This window comes from Panulirus ornatus, chromosome 32, assembly GCF_036320965.1.
Source record: "Panulirus ornatus isolate Po-2019 chromosome 32, ASM3632096v1, whole genome shotgun sequence".
Lineage (NCBI taxonomy): Eukaryota > Metazoa > Arthropoda > Malacostraca > Decapoda > Palinuridae > Panulirus > Panulirus ornatus.
Window position 1 is genome coordinate 27,486,600 of NC_092255.1, and position 21,451 is coordinate 27,508,050.

The 21,451-nt window shown below is 39.1% G+C and overlaps 1 protein-coding gene across 7 annotated transcripts in view; it reads left to right on the plus strand.

The window, feature by feature from the left end:
- Slik (Sterile20-like kinase) overlaps positions 1-21,451 on the plus strand; it is a 119,793-nt gene that overhangs the window by 63,555 nt on the left and 34,787 nt on the right. For all 7 annotated transcript variants that reach the window (XM_071681374.1, XM_071681369.1, XM_071681370.1 and 4 more), the window contains 5 exons: positions 6,288-6,626; positions 10,037-10,175; positions 10,435-10,882; positions 12,217-12,434; positions 18,244-18,505. In XM_071681374.1, the coding sequence (XP_071537475.1) occupies positions 6,288-6,626; positions 10,037-10,175; positions 10,435-10,882; positions 12,217-12,434; positions 18,244-18,505 (1,406 nt within the window). The remainder of the gene's footprint in view (positions 1-6,287; positions 6,627-10,036; positions 10,176-10,434; positions 10,883-12,216; positions 12,435-18,243; positions 18,506-21,451) is intronic.

Sequence of the window (21,451 nt, forward strand, 5' to 3'; positions counted from 1 at the left end):
CATTGTTAAATTAGAGCAACAGTTCAGAAGAGAAAAATCTTTGGCATCAAATAGGACTTTGCATGGGTATTGGGAGGGTTAGTGGCAGTTGTGTAGTGAACCAGCACGTCAGTGGTTGTCAAGTTGTACTCCTCTGACCCAGGTAGCTGTCTTTACATTTTGCCTCACCCTCACGTGGGCTACTAGCTTTCTGTCCACAAGCATACAGTCTCCCCTTGTTACACATAACACTTGACAACAATAAACTCACTTAGCTCATTCTTTGTAACTCCGGATTTTCCTGTGGTGAGCACTGTGTGCTAGCCCTGCCTTTTGGCAAAATGGTAGGAGTAGTAGATAGCAGTAGTAGTTAGGAACATTTAGGCAGGAGCATTAGGTGGAAACATTAGGTAAAAGCAGTCGGCAGGAGCATTAGGTAGGCACATAAGGTAGTAGTAGTAGTCAGTAGGAACTTTGGGTAGGAGCCTCTGCAAACACTGCACTAGAACTGCCCTGTGCCAGTGGCCTGTTAAAGGTGAGGCACTAAAGGCTAAGAAGTGGCTTTGGAGTCCACTAATTATAGGGAATCTATTGCTGTGGCCATCTTCTTAAGGGAGTTCCAGTTGAAACAAGCTTCATAGATATCGGTAGGTAGATAGAGAGATAGAATACTAAGGTGTATGAGAAGTTATTGTAATTACCAAGTATATTCATTGTGTTGAGTCAAGGAATAATAGGGCTGTCAAAGGAAACAGGAGAGTTTTAGTGTTTTTAGAAAGAGAAACAGGAGAGTTTTAGTGTTTTTAGAAAGAGAAACAGGAAGAAATCAGGTTTTAGAAGCAATGAATTTAACGAGGGAGTTTCCTTTGAAATCATAGTTTATAGAGATTGTGGTACAATGAGACAGAGTGAGCATGAGAAGATGGAGCAGATTTGAGAGGTATTCAGGGATGAAGAGGTGAGTTATAAGCAAGGGATTGTGGTTGATTATTCGTTGAAGAAAGAAAAATCACTGATACGAGGACAGATGTGTAAGAGATGGGACAGAAACATAAGGGACACCTCTGTGATAGTGCTTACAAATGATTATGATAAAACAAGACTTTGCCAAAAGGGAAAGCTAGTGTGCCACAAGAAAATCTTGTGATGTATTAGTTATGTAAATTGCATGTTTTCAAGTGTTATGTGTAAGATGGTGAGAATGTATGTTTGTGGACTGAATGCCAGGAGCCTACATTTGGGTGAATCAAAATAAAAAGACAACAACCTGTGCCAAAAGAGTGAAACTTGACAGCCACTGAGGTGTTGACACTATGCACAGCTGTCACTACCCACCTGATACTCAGGTAGGTAGTACTTGTAATACCTTCGTAGTTGGTGGCTTTGTACCAGTAGCTGCTTAGGAAGGTGTTGATGCATTAGTTATGGATATAGAAAAGAAGAGATCAGCACCTGATGACATACAGTATAGAAAGCTTCTAAGACAATGAAGGATTCAACATAAGATTCTCTTAGGGAAATGGGAGTTTGGCATGATACAGTATGATAGGTAGAAGGATTAGAATTCTCCCTTCTGCTGAATATCCTGTTCCCGTGTATGAATCAGAAAAAGAAAATGGTTTTTAGGCAGATGCAAAACAGATGAGCAAGTGAGCATGCAGTTTCAGAGGGAGTTTTTGTCAAATCATGAGATTTTCTCATCCTAGCAGTACATCTGGCATGTGTCCATAGAGAAAATAAATTTTTTTGGAATGCATGAAAAGATTAAAAGAGGGGGATATAGGATTAGGAAGAGTTGCACCAGAGGATAGAGGAATGTTATAGCTACCCAAGGCAGAGTTCAAGGGAAGATGAGAAATGAGAAGGAATGGTTTTGTCGTAAGAAAGACATCTATGATATTGTCAGATTGGAAAGTTAAAGAAAGAGTAGAACAGCAGTTGTTATTTGGGCCTTGCCTGAAGAGCATGAGCCCTATAGTAATCAACATCCATGTGTCTATGTGTCCATTACTCTTTTCTTCTCCATATCTGGTAGACCAGTAGGGGTTTTGAGATGAGAGTTCACACAAATGTTACTCATCACCAAATGGTGTTTCATAGCTAATCCCATCAGCCGTATCTTCAAGGTGAAGGTGACAGCTGGGGTCATTTCATTTTCATTTTTTTTCATAAGTTCTAAAGGAGAAGAGGGTTGGGACAGTGATAAGTAAATGCGTTACCCATTAGCAGGCAGTGTATCAAGACCAACCTGTAGACTATATCTTCAAGTTCAGTGTTATGGCTCGAGTTAGAGTGTTTAATGCAGGAGTTATGGTATTTTTCATTTCTCCTCCATGACATGGAACCATTGGAGGGATTTGGATGCTGCTTTATGTATGTATTACCAACCACCAGACTATGTATCAAACCTAATTTATAGGGGGTCATACCTCCATGGTCGAAGTTATTGCTTGGGTCAGAGTGTTGACAGCAAGGGTATGATATTTTTAATTTCTGCTCCAAAACTTTGGAACTAGTGAAGGCAGTGAGATGGTACTTTTTACTGATATGTCTCCATGACTTTTGATTGAATGGAGGGAATGCAGTGTTACTATGCACAAGTGTTACTCCCCACCATAAAGTGTCTTGTGAAGCATCTGCAGAAATGTGTTGTGACTCACTCACAAGGGTGTACCTTAAAGCTTATTATTCAGAAAAAATTTAGCTATGTTCTGCTGCTTCCCCTAACCTTTATCATCGCAGCTGGGATCATACTTTTGTACAAGTTTTGTTTGCCACCATCCATTGCACTGACTGTGTTTTCTCTTGTCAGACTCAAATAAACCCATCCATATCTGAGAATAATTTAATTATCAGAAATTTAGATTCGTGGCATCATCAGTTGTTTAAGCCTTCTTATAGTTCCTTTCAGAAATTGAACTCAGGATATCTTCATGTTGCATTTCTCTAGATAAAATCCAGGTGTTATGTGTCAGTGAAACATCACATTCATCTTTTTTAGAGATAATTTATGCAATCCTTAAAGTAAAGTGAAGGTTATTGCAGGGCCTTCATTGATAACTTCCATCATTATTGCATATAGTTGAGAATACTTTTAACCAAAGTCCAGAAACACAAAGCTGTGGAAGAAGAGCATATAATATCACATTTCCTTTTGATAGAGGAATAATTTGTCCAATGAGTAACACATTTTCAATTATTTCTTGCAAAGATGAGAGGAGGGAGTCGATGAAGGAGTTTTCCTTGGTTGGGTATATCAGAACCCTTGTTTAAATTATCTCAGGGCAGGAGTGGTTAAACCATTGACTGGAATAAGAAACTGTCTGAGAGGAAGAGGTATATAGCAACAGTAAACTCTGCTGTATGCTTAGATGAGTTGTAAGCATTGCCCAAGGAATATGAAAAAGGAATCTTCATAGGTTTGCTAGTTAGCAGTATTAAACTGTGATAGAAGTAGCATATCAGAGGAGGTTTGTTGAGGAAAGTGGTGCTTTTGAGTGTGTCTTCATATTAACTAGTTGGAGTCGAGCTTGTGTAGCATAAGTACGAAGTACCAGAGGTGAGAAGTAAATCCAAGGTTGGAAGAGTGGGTTTACAGTTTAGAGCGTGATTAGGTTGGATGATAATTTGCTCTAAATAAGGAAGAATGGAAAGCCTTAGGGCTTCACTCGCCACTATTTGTGTGGGAATATTGTAGTTGTTTTCCCTCCTTTAGCATGAGCAGCTTTGTTGATGCCAACCTCTTACTGTGACTCATCTCCTTTATTTAAGTACAGTCTTTCTTACCCTCCTAACTAATCCATTCTTAAGAGATAGACTTCAGGTAAATTGAAAATGAATCAGTAAAATTATTTGTTACATAGATTCAGAATTATTTTGCTATACATAATACTGCTCTGTTTTTGGTTGAATATGTTTTTAATCCTATCCATATTAGTATTTGTTTCTTCTTGATCAAATGCATCAATGAAAGCTATTATATTATGGTTATTAGTATTTATCTATTATGGCATTTCTGTGTAGCTTTGAAAGTAAATCTCAGATTTATCTTCTACCTATTCCATCTTGTAGCTAAAAGGTTGAACATTTATTGTTTATGGTATTCTGAGTTACCAGCTGTGAGGGATGTCTATTCAGGGACTTGATTTTTACAGACTCTGACCCCCACTTATCTTGTTATATATTTGATATATCAATAGAATGAAGGCTTTGATAGGGTATGGCATTGGGATCTCATCTCAAAGGTCCCCTCTTTTGACTTCCTCCCCTCACTTTGCTCCCCCATAAATAGCTTCCTCTCTGGCTGATTTTTCTTTGTGGTTGTTGATGGATCACCCTCCCCCCTTTCCTACATCAACATCAGTCTCCCTTAAGGTTCTGTGCTATCTCCTACACTTTTTCTCCATTTTTTCAACAATTTTCTCTCCTCCAATGCATTCATGCTCTGATGACTGAGCACTGCATTCATCCACTTCATTCAGTTCTGCTCCCTCTTCTCTCACTCATTCTTCATCTTGGCTTGACACAGCTTCCTCAGGAAACTCAGACTTGGACAGGATATCTCAGTGAGGTACACAAAATCTTGTTAAGTTTAATGCCTTGGCCCAAGACCCACTTTCTACCCATCTCTCTGTCAAAAATTTCTCTTAACTCATCTCTCCTTTGATGGTTCTGTGATTCCACCTCTTGACTCAGTGAACATACTTTGTATACTGCAACATCCACTCTTTCTTGTAAAACCCACATTACATGAATAACTAAGTGCCTCTAAGGAACTGGGTGTCCTATTTATATGTCAAAAGTAGTCTTCTGAACAGTTGCTTCTTTTATACAAGGAATTGATTCATCCTTGTATGGAGTACTGCTCTCACATTTGGGGTGGTTCTAGCTCTGCATCCTTACTTGACAGAGTTGAGTCGAAGGCAGTCTGACTTATGAGCTGTCCCAGGCTAGCTTCCAAATTTGACCCCTTTGCCTTATACCACAATATTGGTTCACTTTCCCCCTTCTATAGGTATTACTTTGGTTTTTGCTCCGCAGAGCTGCTGCTTATGTGCCCACACCACTATCTAGACCACGCAATACTCAGCAGGCTGCTGTGTCACTTGATTATTGTGTGATCATTGGCAACTCAATGGTGGGCCATTGATACCTGCTTTTTTCCATACATGTCACAGCTCTTTAATTCTCTACCTTCTTGTGTCTTTCCCAATGTATTTGACCTGGCACATTTCAAGACAGGTTTTTCACTTCTCCCAAAATTTGTAAATGCTTTTCCTTGTCTCTTCTTTTTCTGTTTCATGATTCTCTCCATATATTTCAATTAAGGCCCAGCCTTGATTTAGACTTATGGGGCCTTAAAAAAGAAAAAAGAATTGTGAAGATGGCCACGAGAGATGTTTCTGCATATGCTTATTGATGTGTGAGAAACCACTGTACCCTTTAAGAACATGCTTTGTATGCTTAAGATCATACACTCTGAATTATACTTAAAGAAAATCCTGTTAGAGTATCATTTGGACATAGTTATGTGGGTTACACCATCTTTCACTTTATGAAGTGTTTACATTAATATGTTGGCACCAACCATTGAAAATAAGTGATCTTGAACGCAGCCTTTTGTTATAAAACAGTGACTGTCATTCAGGACAGATAAAAGTTGGATGGGTTACATGTTTTGATATGAAATATCTAATTTACAGTTTATTGCAGCTATCTCATACATGTATCTCCTAACAGTAGTCAGTAATGCGTATTAACCGAAATGTTTAAAGAAAGTCTGATTGCTGTAAATATAACTTTAAGGTATTTAGCCAGTCAGAATATGAAAAACCTGTACATTTGCATTAGCAAGATGCATTGTAGATCTGTTTCAAGCAGAAAATTCAGTCTTAAGAAAACTTTCTTTGATCAGATTTAATTGGTGTTAATAAGGAAAATCCAGAACTGAATCATATCTACAAATTTTAGTACTATTCCCTTCATCTACTTATTTGTATATCTAGGGTATTGGAATGACTGCCTGTTATCATTATCCACCAGAGAGCACTACTATTGCCCCTCATTTCTCTTCAAGTTTTAGCACCTTGCAGCATGTTTTTTAATTCACTAAACTCAACACATTTTGTGTGTCATCATTAATTCAGTTTCTTACTGATGTAAAATTGTGTACTTTTGGTTGCAGCAAATAAAGAAAATGCATGAGATCATTTAGATTAAGAGTGGTGGAAACTGATAAATGAATACATTTCTTGGCTTATGATACAAGCATTTTATGATATCCAAATATTTTTTTTTCTAACTCATAGGTCCTGCCATTGTTGACAAAGGCATCAAGGAAGAAGGGGAGAGATTGTCATCCCCTGAAGGCCAGGATTCCATCTGTCATCCACCAGCATCTTCCTCTCCATCCTTATCTGAGGCTGAGGAACAGGCAGTACGCATATTAGAATCAGCTATTGCAAGTGTTGGGGACACAGTATCCAATAAGAGTTCCCCAGATGATGGGGAAGATTCCAATGTTACTCTTACAGGTTCCTCAGTGATACTCACACCAGATCAGGAGGAAGAGAAAAAGAACACTTTGATTGTATCTGACCAGGTGGTTGTTGCTGACCAAGTTGTGGCATCTGATTCTTTTGTTAAGGGTTAGTAATCCATGAGAATTTCTTGCATTAATGTAACTGTAGCTTTAAGTTAAGACTGCTTAATAATTATTATTCCAAAAATTAAACTATTATTCAAGCATGAAGATAGAGCAATATACTGCCCAGATTTAAAAAAGATCTTAGTTAATGTAACCATTTCCTTTGAGGCTATTGTAGCTTTGAGGCTCTACTCCATGCAGGAACAAGGAAATAGACTTCTGTAGAGCAAAAAGCTCCTTGACAAGATTGTATCCCTTTCAGTCCATTATGAATAGTATGCACTTGCCAAGTGTGACCTCTCATTTGCAGTATAACTGCAAGCAGGTGGAGTCCATGGATGGTGAATGATTTGGTGTAGAGAGAGCCTTAGTGAAGAGCTTGCATAATATTGAGTGTGACAAAACATGAGGAGTTAAAAGGATTTTTTTGCAGTTGAGTTTTTCATGAAAGTGGGTGATTGTTGTTGATAAGTTGGCTAGACTTTTCAGTGCATGTATGGTGTCAGAATTAGCAAAATATTTGTGAAATGCCCATATAGAAGGACAAGGGGGACAAAAGTACATGCTTGAATTGAAGAGGTATAAATCTGTTGAGTATACCTGGTAAAGAATATGGGAGAGTGGAGACTGAAGTGATGGCAAGCATAGATGATCACTGTGGCTTCTGGAGTGGTAAAGGGTGTATGGACCAGGTTTTTGTTTTGAAAAATCTGTGTGAGAAGTACTTGGAGAAAGAAAGGTATGTATACGGAGCATTTATGAACCTGAAGAAAACATAGGATTGGTAGAAATTGAAAAATGTATGACAGGTACATAGTGTTAGGGTACAGCTACAAAATTCAGTGAGGAAATTTTATTGGAAAATGATGCATGCATGTTAGTAGGAAGGGAGGAAGGTGAGTGATTCTGGGTGAAGGTGGGTCAGTGTTAAGGGTGTATAATGGTCACCATGGCAGTTTCATCTGTTCCATGACAGGTTGGTGAGGGTGGTAGATGTTGGGGGGGGTGATTCTTTAATGTGCATGGAGGTGGGGTGCATGGAAATAAGTTAGTAGCTGCATGCAGATGACTCAACTCTGGTGGCAGACTCAAGAGAAACTCCAGATGATGGAGTTTGAGTTTAGGAGATTATGTGAAAGGAGGAAGTTAAGAGTTAATGCAAACAAAAGTGAGATATTAAGGTGTAGCCTGAGGGTGAGATGGGTTTTAGTGTGAGTTTGAATAGGGAGAACCTGGAAGACATGGAGTGCTCTAGGTATCTGTTAGTATGACATGCTAGTGAATGGAATCATAGGAGCTGAAGTGCATTTTATGGTGGGATTGTGCTAAGGTCCTAGGTACATGAAGAGTGTAAGGCACAAAAGTTCATTGTATTTTAGGAAAATTATAAGTAGTTTGAAGGCATAGTTTTTCTGGCATTGTTATATGGCTGTCAGTCTTGGGCCTCAAATGCAAAGAAGCAGAAGAGGGTGCACATTTTGGAAATGAAGTGCCTGAGAACAGTATGTGGTGTGAAGCAGGTTGACAGCGTAAGGAATGACACTGTGAGAGCAAGGTGTGGTAGTGAGTGCAAGGTGTGTTGAAATGGTTTGGACATACAGAGAGGAGGAACAAAGAAAGACTGACAGAGAGGATCAACAGTCAAGAGGGAGCAAGGGGAAGAGGAAAAGTGAAAAGGAAATGGAAGGATGGAGTGTGAAAGGCTTTGAGTTCTTTCTGCTTAAACATCCAGAAGGGTGAGAGTGAACTGATATAAAGGCGGTGATGTGATATTAGTTGGCTAAACCAGGGAATAAGATTTGGTATGTGAAAACCATAGAATGGTCTGTGGGACTTATCTGTGGATGGTGGGCCCAGCTTCCATTTATCATACTTAATGGCTGAAGAGTAGATGTCAGGAAGTGGGGCTATTGTTCTTCCATTTCTGGTGCCATGGAATTGGGAAAGAGCAAACATGGAAAAGAATTATATATTGTATATGCTCATATGCTGTTTCCCACTTTAGGGAGTTACTGCAGTTGTTGCAACAGTACTAAACCCCTCCTGCCCAAACCACTTCATAACCAACCACCAACTCCCAAGTTGATTTAAAAGGCTTTTCCCTGCTTCACACTTCAGCATCCACTATCTACAGATCCTCCTCACTTTAATGGCTTGACAAGCACAAAACATCCATTACCTAACTTGGTATTAAACTCCACTTCAGATGACATTATCATAGTAAACTCAACTTCACCAGACATTACAATCCCACCTCAGCTCCCAATTTAGTGCAACAGCACTAACCCCCTCTCACTCAACCCATTTCTTAACCATCTGCCAACCTTCACATAGAAATAATACTTCACACATGCTTCTCACTTTGGCATCCTGTATTCACAAATCCTTTATCTCAGGCAGATACCTTACAAACAAATCATAATCACACCATAATGATACTTAAAACATTAAACTGCCTTCAGCCTATTCTTGAACTTTGTTCCACCAAACATACACCCAGTAGAAACAAAACTGCACTTCATAGACAGGTACAAGTCACACATTCTCATGTACATTCTGGACATTACCCATCTCTTTAACATTACAAACATTTGTTTAGCATATCATAGGACCCCACTAGCCCGAGCTGCGTCATCCACGCTGGTCACTGAATACATGCTTCTCAACAGCCCTGCACTCACTCTACCAAAATAGACACACAGCATTGCTACACTTTTTTTGACATGTGGTCCCAGGTGGTAGGCATGGATGGCTATCTTGATGCTGCAGGAGCTTCATAAAAGGGAATCCTGTGTCAGAAGTAGGTAAGAAAGTATCCATCATACTCTTCTCTGTATTTATTTTCTCTGAACCTTTATATGTATATGGATAAACCAATGCTAAAAATGTGCATTTACTACACACATAACTGCTGATGCACATTTCATCCTTTTATCACTCTTTTTAACTAGGCTCCCATATAGTACTTACCTTCCACCCCTACACTTATCTTTCATGTGACCTATTGCATTGAACTTATTCCATGGATTCACTTCATTGTTCTTTCATAGTTTCCCATGAACATACCCTTAAACTTCTCATTTTTATCATTTCTTGGATGCATATGCAGCTGTAAAGTCATTATGAACCTTTCATACATCAGTTTCATTACTGTTAACCATGAGCTTACATTACATATTTAGATTGAATATCTTTTAGAATGGCTCATCTTTCATCAAACATTTGTTTCTGTTTCACACTTTCTTTATACCCCCTTCCTCTCTTTCTTTTGAGAGAGATGTCTTTGGATGAATTTTAAGAAATGTGCTGAGACCACAATGTATGGTAGAAGGCAGATAGGACTGATAGACAGTTAGATAGATATGTTTAATGCTTAGCCTGTGTTTCAAGTTAACCTGTATTGGCCAACAGATATGAATGAGGGTGTCACAGAGGTCCAGGTCATCACCAATGATGGTCATAAGTTGGATGAAAGTGAAGTTGTGATTAGCAACTCATCTATACTTCATGATGAGAAAGACCCACAGCCAGAACCTGAATCATCCTCAAAGTAAGCACTGGAAAGTTGTAAATGTTATTTTTTTATGCTTTTAAATAAGTAACGTAATACTGAAATAATATCCAAATATATAAGGAAATTTTAGAAATACTGCTCTATTTTTCTCTCTCATCAACACTATGTATATGCTTTATGTCAAGTATCAAGAATCTTCTGTCTAAACAGTTTTAATTTTTTATATAATAGAATAACTTATGTTACAAGGATTTTTTTTTTATCATGATGAGCTGGCAATTTTTTTTCTTGATAGGTCACGCTATGAAATCATGCTAGAGGAAATTGGGGAGGCAGAAGAAGTCTCTACTGCTATCTCTTCCGCAAATGACACAACACACATCTCTGTAGTGGCTGTAGATGATTTAGCAGAAACAGATTCTGCTAAAGAAACTTCACTCCACTCAAATGAAAAACTTAGCTCACCTAAAACACTACAATCAGTCTCTGTTGATCAGAAAACTGCAGTGAATAGATCACCAATTCAAAATGAACCTGACCAGCAGGGACATCTGGAAACTTCGTCCAATATATCCAATATTTCTAATCTCAGTGGAGGAACTGCCTCAACTGGAAGGTCTGTTAGTTCAGCTGAGGAAGAAAACCGGCCTGCCATGGCACTTTTGATAGAAGGTACAACTGTAGGAGCAACTGATGTTGATGATGATGAAGTGTTTGATCATTCTGAACACCACAATTCAAAGGTAATGGGAAAAAATTATTTACTTCATAATGCTTTCAGAGGAACTAAGACAACACAGTAAGCTTTTATGCTTGGTTGCAGTGTTAATAGATCAGAAAAATGAACTCAAAATGATGAGCATACTAATCTAGAAATCAGCCTACCAAAATTATTTTTCCAAAATATTTGCATGTTCAAAACTCCCTCCAAAACTTTTCAGAGATGCACCTGAACTTTCCTACCTCAGGTCATAGTGGGTTACCCACCAGAGGATATCATTGTTTGCTGTGATTTAGATGGTGCAAATCAGACTGGTGTATAAGTTGCATCTAGTCTTTTCCTTGGATTATATGAAGGAAAATTGAATAATTTCTTTTGCGGAGATGGACATTAACAATAGAATATCTTCAAAAGTTCCTCATCACCCACTAAAAAGAGATAAACGGAAAAGCTCAATATCAAAGGAAAATTAGACATAACAACAAATAAAGTGAAACATGATGTAGAGCATGGTAGAAATGCATTGTTTTTGTAATTAGTATATATAGTTTGAATAGAGAATAAGAACACAAAACTACTTTCTTATAATATTCAGCCATCATGTCTTTAGCAACACTCAAAACTTAATCAGATTAATCTTAAAAGCAGATAATCTAAGCAAAATTCAACAACTTATCAGTCTTCATTAAAATGAGTTCATTATTCAAAAAATTTTGTTTTGAAGTAGCTTCATCTAGTGAGAATAAAAGATTTATTTAGAATCTGTTTTAAAAGCTTTTATAAAAGTAAGATTATTATTATATTAAGGAATGACAAAGGAGGAAGCGTTGTGACATTGACCATGGAGATGCTTGGCTTATCCTTGTGTTATTGAGTCATTTTGGCAGAATATATTTTCATCAAATATAATACTTGTTCTGAACAATTGTAAGGTGGTGAACTTGGTGCAGCCTGGTCACCGGGACCATAACACTATTACAGGATTGTGACTGCTGACTGGAGAGGAGAGTTCTTGGCATAAGCTAATACTATCTTCGTTTCCATAGTTGAGTAACGTTGAAAGGCATTAACCTCAGTGGGAGGTGTGGTTTAGAGGTTTCTAAACCTCAAAGATCAAGGGGTTTCTCATATAGCTCTCAGAACATTACCTTTAAGAGAAAAAGTTTTTAATTCTTTGACGTTCTTTTCTTTCCTTTTGCTTTGAAATGATGATAAGAATGCAACAGTACTTGACCCATAAAAAGTTTATCATTAATCCTCCACATTGCTTAGTACTGATCATTTATACATGAACTCTATGATGAAGAATACATTAACTATTTTTTTTTTTTTCTTTTTTTAACAATTTCTTGCCAGACTCCAAAGGACATCTCTATCAACAAGTCTGCATTAGTTAGAGAGTTAACAATAGGGAGTGAGGTGTCTGTAGAATCAGGTGTCTCATCAGGGTCTACAGTTTCAACCCCCACACACCAAAATGATTACTCACAACAAAGCACTCCAGTTGCTAGTTCTCCAGGAACAAAAATCTTGCCTAATGGTATTGGCAGGGATGCACACAGACTGTCAGACAGGTAAGTGTTGAGATGGGTCTTTGATTTTATGGATGATGCAAAGCTTGTATTCCTAAGTAGGAATAATGACATAAAGCATTTACATATGTGAGATGATTAAGGAGCAGTGAAGAATGTGAGGAAAGAGAGAACGTTATCTTGGAAAGCAAAAGTGGGTATGTTTGAAGGAATAGTAGTGCCAACAATATTATCTGGTTTTGAAGCATGGGCTATATATAGGGTTGCACGGAAGAGGGTAGATGTGTTGGAAATCAAATGTTTGAGGACAATGTGTGGTGTGAGGTGGTTTGATCGAGTAAGTAATGAAAGGGTAAGAGAGATGTGTGGCAATAGAAAGAGTGTGGTTAAGAGAGCAAAGAAGGTGTGTTGAAATGGTTTGGTCACTTGGAGAGAATGAGTGAGGAAAGATTGACAAAGAGGATATATGTGTTAGAGGTAGAGGGAACGAGGAGAAGTGGGAGACCAAATTGGAGGTGGGAGGATGGAGTGAGAAAGATTTTGAGTGATTGGGGCCTGAACGTACAGGAGGGTGAAAGGCGTACAAGGGATAGAATGAATTCAAATGATGTGGTATGCAGGTACACCACCGATTTTCTGGCACTCTTGGTTCCAAAGCCTTGCCATATTAACCATTTTGCCAGACCAACCATGGTCACCACACCTCTACCTCTAACCCACTAATTATACATCTCCCTGTATGTGTCTAAAGTATACCATGGACTAATAGAAATCTAAATTAAACAAATATTAAATGTTGTAATTTAAGTAATTTATGGAACAACTAAGCCTGGTCCATTATGATGCTACCTAACAAGTCCACTCCATCACTCCAACCCTGTCAAAACCATTCCATCGTCACTCGATCGTGCTCAGTACTCTTACCGTCTTTCATAGGTTTTCTAATCATCATTTGCTTGGAATCGCTCTCTGCATAGAATATCAATATTTTCTCCCCTTGCTTCTTTATATCATAAAAGATGATGAACCAATACTGTAGATGTCACACAGCTTACACACTGAAATGCCACGGTCGATTTTTTGCAACATATCTACTTTATTTTGGATTAATATGGACTGGTGTTTATGTTTGACACCATGACTGATGCTCATATGTCTTAGAATCCATAGCTAGGGTTAAATTTAAGCAAAATAAGCTAAGAATCTCACAGAATTGTGATATCACCACCAACAAGTGCAGGGGAAAGAATGTAAATAAGTGTGCCCTATACACAACACCATCTGTGGCCACCCATTAACTAGTCTGGTGGCCACGGTAATTTCAAGTTCCCTCATGTAATTTTGTCTGGACTAAAGGAGGTGCCAAACCATCAGTTGCTGGAAATTCGGTGGTGTACCTGTACCAGCTTCGATGTGCTGTCAGTGAATTGAACCAGGGCATGTGAAGCATCTGGGGTTAACCATGGAAAGTTTAGTGGGGCCTGGATGTGGAAAGGGAGCTGTGCGTATGTGGGCATGTATGTATATGCATGTGTATGTGGGTGGGTTGGGCCATTCTTGATGCATGAGACTGGGTTATAGTGATGGGTGATTTGAATGCATAGATAAGTAATGTGGCAGTTGAGGGAATAATTGGTGTACATGGAGTGTTCAAGTGTTATAAATGGAAATGGTGAAGAGCTTGTAGGTTTGTGTGCTGAAAATGGACTGGTGATTGGGAATACTTAGTTTAAAAAGAGAGATTTACATAAGTATATGTATGTAAGTAGGAGAGATGGCCAGTGATCGTTATTAGATCATGTGTTAATTGATAGGCATGTGAAAGAGAGACTTTTGGATGTTAATGTGCTGAGAGGTGCAACTGGAGGGATGTCTGATCATTATCTTGTGGAGGCGAGGGTGAAGATATGTAGAGGTTTTCAGAAAAGAAGAGAGAATGCTGGGGTGAAGAGAGTGGTGAGAGTAAGTGAGCTTGGGAAGGAGACTTGTGTGAAGAAGTACCAGGAGAGACTGAGTGCAGAATGGAAAAGATGAGAGCAAAGGACATAAGGGGAATGGGGGAGGAATGGGATGTATTTAGGGAAGCAGTGATGGCTTGCGCAAAAGATGCTAGTGGCATGAGAAGCGTGGGAGGTGGGTAGATTAGAAAGGGTAGTGAGTGGTGGGATGAAGAAGTAAGATTATTAGTGAGAGAGATGAGAGAGGTGTTTGGATGATTTTTGCAGGGAAATATTGCAAATGACTGGGAGATGTATAAAAAAAAGAGGCAGAAGGTCAAGAGAAAGATGCAAGAGGTGGAAAAGAGGGCAAATGAGAGTTGGGATGAGGGAGTATCATGAAATTTTAGGGAGAATAAAAAGATGTTTTGGAAGGAGGTAAATAAAGTGCGTAAGACAAGGGAACAAATGGGAACATCAGTGAAGGGGGCTAATGGGGAGGTAATAACAAGTAGTGGTGATGTGAGAAAGAGATGGAGTGAGTAGGTTTGTTGAATGTGTTTAGAGGATAGAGTGGCAGATATAGGGTGTTTTGGTCGAGGTGTTGTGTGAAGTGAGAGGGTTAGGGAGAATGATTTGGTAAACAGAGAAGAGGTAGTGAAAGCTTTGTAGAAGATGAAAGCCGGCAAGGCGGCGGGTTTGGATGGTACTGCAGTGGAATTTATTTAAAAAGGTGGTGACTGTGTTGTTGACTAGTTGTTGAGGATATTCACTGTATGTATGGCTCATGGTGAAGTGTCTAAGGATTGGCAGAATGCATGCATAGTGCCATTGTACAAAGGCAAAGGGGATAAAGGTGAGTGTTCAAATTACAGAGGTTTAAGTTTGTTGAGTATTCCTGGGAAATTATATGGGAGGGTATTGATTGAGAGGGTGAAGGCATGTACAGAGCATCAGATTGAGGAAGAGCAGTGTGGTTTCAGAAGTGGTAGAGGATGTGTGGATCAGGTGTTTGCTTTGAAGAATGTATGTGAGAAATACTTTGAAAAACAAATGGATTTGTATGTAGCATTTATGGATCTGGAGAAGGTATATGATAAGAGTTGATAGAGATGCTCTGTGGAAGGTATTAAGAATATATGGTGTGGGAGGCAAGTTGCTAGAAGCAGTGAAAACTTTTTATTGAGGATGTAAGGCATGTGTACGTGTAGGAAGAGAGGAAAGTGATTGGTTCTCAGTGAATGTTGGTTTGTGGCTGGGTTGCTTAATGTCTCCATGGTTGTTTAATTTGTTTATGGATGGGGTTGTTAGGGAGGTGAATGCAAGAGTTTTGGAGAGAGGGGCAAGTATGCAGTCTGTTGTGGATGAGAGAGTTTGGGAAGTGAGTCAGTTGTTGTTCACTGATGTTACAGTGCTGGTAGCTGATTCGGGAGGGAAATTGCAGAAGCTGGTGACTGAGTTTGGTAAAGTGTGTGAAAGAAGAAAGCTGAGAGTAAATGTGAATAAGATTAAGGTTATTAGGCACAGTAGGGTTGAGGGACAAGTCAATTGGAAGGTAAGTTTGAGTGAAGAAAAACTGGAGGAAGTGCAGTGTTTTAGATATCTGGGAGTGGATTTGGCAGTGGATGGAACCATGGAAGCAGAAGTGTCAGAGGGTGGGGAAGGGTGCAAAAGTTCTGGGAGCGTTGAAAAATATGTGGAAGGTGAGAACATTAACCTTATCTTGGAAAGCAAAACTGGGTATGTTTGAAGGAATAATGCTTCCAATAATGTTGTATGGTTGCGAGGCATGGGCTATAGATAGGGTTGTGCGGAGGAAGGTGAATGTGTTGGAAATGAGATGTTTGAGGACATATACATATATACATATACATATATACACATGTACATTATTCATACTTACTGGCTTTACTCATTCCTGTTGCCACCCCGCCACATGAAATGACACCCCCCTTCCCCACATGCGCGCGAGGTAGCACTAGGAAAATACAACAAAGGCCACATTCGTTCACACACAGTCTCTAGCTGTCATGTGTAATACACCGAAACCACAGCTCCCTTTCCACATCCAGGCCCTACACAACTTTCCATGGCTTACCTGTAGACGCTTCACATGCCCTGGTTCAATCCATTGACAGCATGTCGATCCCGGTATACCACATCATTCCAATTCACTCTATTCCTTGCTCGCCTTTCACCCTCATGCATGTTCAAGCCCTGTTTGCTCAAAATCTTTTTCACGCCATCCTTTCACCTCCAATATGGTCTCCCACTTCTCGTTCCCTCCACCTCTGACATATATCCTCTTTGTCAATCTTTCCTCACTCATTCTCTCCATGCGACCAAACCATTTCAATACACCGTCTTCTTCTTTCCCAACCACACGCTTTTTATTACCACGCATCTCTCTTACCCTTTCATTACTTACTCGATCAAACCACCTCACACCACATATTGTCCTCAAACATCTCATTTCCAACACATAAACCCTCCTCTGCACAACCTTATCTATAGCCCACGCCTCACAATCGTATAACATTGTTAGAACCACTGTTCCTTCAAACATATAGTCATATAGTCAATATAGTCATTAGATTGAACCAGGACATATGAAGCGTCTGGGGTAAACCATGGAAAGTTTTGTGGGGCCTTGATGTGGAAAGGGAGCTGTGGTATCTGTGCATTACACAGGACAGCTAGAGACTGAGTGTGAACAAATGTGGCCTTTGTTATCTTTTCCTAGCGCTACCTTGCATGTGCATGGGGAGAGGGGGGGTGGCAACGGGAATGGATGAAGGCAGCAAGTATGAGTATGTACATGTGTATATATGTATATGTCTGTGTATGTATGGCAGCAAGTATGAGTATGTACATGTGTATATTTATATGTATATGTCTATGTATGTATATGTTGAAATGTATAGGTATGTATATGTGCATGCGTGGGTGTGTATGTATATACGTTTGGGCGTGCATTTATATACATGTGTATATGGATGGGTTAGGCCATTCTTTCTTCTGTTTCCTTGCGTTGCCTCGCTAACGTGGGAGACTGTGACAAAGTATGATATAGATAAATGTATATATATATATATATATATATATATATATATATATATATATATATATATAGATTATCCCTGGGTATAGGGGAGAAAGAATACTTCCCACGTATTCCCTGCGTGTTGTAGAAGGCGACTAAAAGGGGAGGGAGCGGGGGGCTGGAAATCCTCCCCTCTCATTATTTTTTTTTTAATTTTCCAAAAGAAGGAACAGAGAAGGGGGCCAGGTGAGGATATTCCCTCAAAGGCTCAGTTCTCTGTTCTTAATGCTACCTCACTAACGCGGGAAATGGCAAAGTTTTTTTTTTTTTTTCTTTTTTTCCCCAAAGGAAGGAACAGAGAAGGGGGCTGGGTGAGGATGTTTCCTCAGAGGCCCAGTCCTCTGTTCTTAACGCTACCTCGCTGACGTGGGAAATGGCGAATAGTATGAAAGAAAGAAAAGAAAAGATGTATATGTATATACAACTCACTATATCCCATGGGGATAGGGGAGAAAGAATACTTCCCTCGTATTCCCTGCATGTTGTAAAAGGCGACTAAAAGGGGAGGGAGCAGTAGGCTGGAAATCCTTCCCTCCAATTTTGACTTTTCCAAAAGAAGGAACAGAGAATGGGGCGAAGTAAGGATTTTTCTCTCTTACGTTCAGTCCTCTGTTCTTATCCTTGCTAATGTGAGAAATGGCGATTATGTATGAAAAAAATATATGTATGAGTCACTATTGTGGGAAATGGCAAATATGTTTGAAAAAATTTATATATAGGTCAAGTGGTTTTAGGGTTAATTCAGTTAATTTTCATCTTTTTTAAGTTCAGTATTTTTCCCATGACTTTATTGGAAATTGTGTCTTGATAGGTCAGACTGGGACAATGTAAGCACAACCAGTTCAGAGAGAGAGAACAGACATCGAGAGAAGGATGATGAGAACCTTGATGATGTTGTTCTCCGAAGACAGCAGCGGGCAGATCCCTCTGATGTCACCCTCCAACCACTTGAAAAAAGAGACAACAGGAATGCTAGAACCAAAGCAGAAAATGATTTGGTAGCTTTGCGCAAGAAGACCAGAAAGCGCACACGAAAGTTTGTTGTTGATGGTGTAGTTGTAACTACAAGACAGGTGAGTATTTTTGTGTATAAACATGGTTTCTGGTGAAGTTGAAATTGTATCAAGAATATGTTATGTCACCATGGTTGCTTAGTCTGTTCATAGAGAGGGTTGTTAATGAGATAAAAGTGAAGGTTGTAGCATAAGGAGCAGGTCTGCTCTATGCTAGGGGTATGGGGTAGTGGCAAGTGAGTCATCTGCTATTTGCAGATGGCCTGGCTCTGTTGGCAAACTTTAGAGAGAAACCCCAGAAGCTGATGACATAGTTTATGAGAGCACGTTAAAGGACACCAGTTGAAAATAAAAGTAAACAGAAGTAGGGTAATGATATGCGGCAGATAGTTGAGACATGATGGTTGAGTGTAAGTTTGACTGGAGAGAACTTAGAGGAAATGGAATACCTATGGCACTCAGGAGTACATGGAGGCTTAAGAAGTCAGGTAAATCTCAGAGTCTGCAGTCTATCGGGAGATATTTTCATATCTCAATATTTCTTCATCAGGCTTATCTTGTAATGTCAGAATTATTTATGTTGTACTTTTTAAATTCATCATATTTTTTTTTCATCTCTGATCGTGTTTGATGAGCAGAACTGAACAGAACGCAGTATTCCAAATGAGGTCTGACCAAAGTATTGAATCCTTCATTTCATATTCTGTATTTCCAGCTGTGGAACCTAACATCTTGTGGGCTATTTTGAAGCAGCTAGGCATTGTTTTTGTATTTTAGGTCAATACTGGTAATCATTTCAAGACATTTTTCAAATAATGGGTTACTTAGCATTTTATATTCATGATTGATATATTTTTTTTATTTCCTAGTTGGCAATATTTGATGTAGGTTAATGACTGGCCATAGTAAAAAGATAAGTGAACCCTTGTTGGTGAAGAAAAAGTTGTGTTTAGAGTAGGAAGAGGGTGTGTAGATTGTTTTGTTGCATTCAGACAAGTAGTCCAGAAAATCTAAAGAAAATGGATATGGGAATATCATGCTAGTAAGTAGCTATTATAATGGGAATAGTGAACTCCAGTGCTACCTCATAGCCTTTATTGCCTCACCCTTGACAGGCCATTGGCAGAGGGCAGCTTCAGTGCAGTGTTTCCCAGAGGCAGCAGGACAACTGGTTCATGAAAATCCTGTTCATTAATTAGAGTTTTTTATGCATCTATATTGAATGTTAAAGAAGTCTTCATATTAATGTATTGCTCTGTCACCATTTCAATTATATTTCTTTGTTCCTGATAATACATAATGTACCTCAGTAGGTAATAAGTTTCACTTCCAAGCAATACACTGTAACTGAATTTCACTAAAGTTTCTACATCAGTCAGAGTTCTTAAAAGATCAGTCACCTCTTACATATCTCATCCAGAAATGTGATAAATAGTTACTATGAATCTGTCTTTGATGTACTGATAAATTGTTTGTTTGACCTGCTGATATCATATTGAATTAAACAATCATGCAAATAAGTTTGAGTTCTTGTGATGTATTTTCCAGGGTGATAGGAAGACCACCATGATATAATAGAGTGGAAGAGTACTGGAGGGAGAGAAATGGGGGAAGAATGTGTGGAATGGTGCATGTGAGGAAGGCACCTAAGGACAGGCAATAAGTGGAGACTTTTGCAGTGGCCATTCCCTTGATGGGAGTTCCCAGAGGGAATGGGCATCAGAGATATATATAGATGGAAATGGAGCATATGTGAGAGCAAGTGTTTGTATGAGTGATTGATTTTATAAGGCTCCAGTCACGGACAAAAGTCCATATTAAGGCCAGGCCTCAACTGAAATAGAGAGGATTATGAAGGGGGAAAAGAAAAGACAAGGGAAAGTATTCACATATTATAGAGGAAATGAAAAACCTATCTTTTAAATTGTGCCAACTCATAGTTATTGGGAAAGACATGAGAGGGTAGAGAGTTCCATAGCTTCAAGGTGTTGGCCATTGGCCACATGGTAATCATGTGATGCAGCAGTTTGCCAAGTATAATGTGGTATAGCTAGTGATGGGGACACATAAGCAGCCAGCTCTTGGGAGCAAAAACCAAAGTATTACCCATAGAAGAGGGAAAGTCAATCAATACTGCAGCGCAGGGCAAGAAGGTCACATTTCAATTCAACCGTGTCAAGTAAGGATGCAGAGCTAGAACCACCCCAGATGTGAGGACAGTACATTATACAAGAATGAATCAGTTCTTTGCATAAATGGAGAAACTTTTCAGAAGAATAGAAATTTCGACATCCAAACAAAACTCCTACTTTCTTACAGGCAGATTTAGCTGTTTCAGTAATAAGGCATTTCCAAGAAAGCATGGATGTTTCAGTAATACCAAGTGTGTTGACTGAGTCAATATTTGGAATTACAGAACCATCAAAGAAGAGACAAGAGTTATAGGGAGTTTTCAATAGAGAGATGGGTAGAAACTGGATCTTGGAGACATTAAGCTTAATTATATTTTGTCAACCCCACTGAGATATTTGTCCAAGTCTGAGTTTATTGAGGAAGTTTTGTCAAGACAAGACACAGATTGAGTGAGAAAAGAAGGAGCAGAACTGAAGGATGTGGGTGAATGCAGTGTTGAATTGTCAGCATATGAGTGCACCTGGTTATTTGTGGAAGAGAGGAAATCATAGCTAAAAAGGAGAAAAAGTGTAAGGGAAAGGACAGAACCTTTAGGGACACTTCTGTTAACGGGAAAATGTGGGGAGGCTGATCCATCAATAGCCACAGAGATAGATTGGTCAGAGAAGAAGCTAGATTTAAAGGAGCAAAGTGAGGTAGTGAAGCCAAAAGAGGGGAACTAAGAGATGAGACCCTGATTCCACACTCTATCAAAAGCTTTGGATATGTCAAGGGCCACTTCATAAGTGTGGAAGTCCATGTGAAATGCATTGAGTTTTGGTTAAGGATGTGCATGAGTTATTTTCAAAGGCTATTTATACCTGATCCACCCCA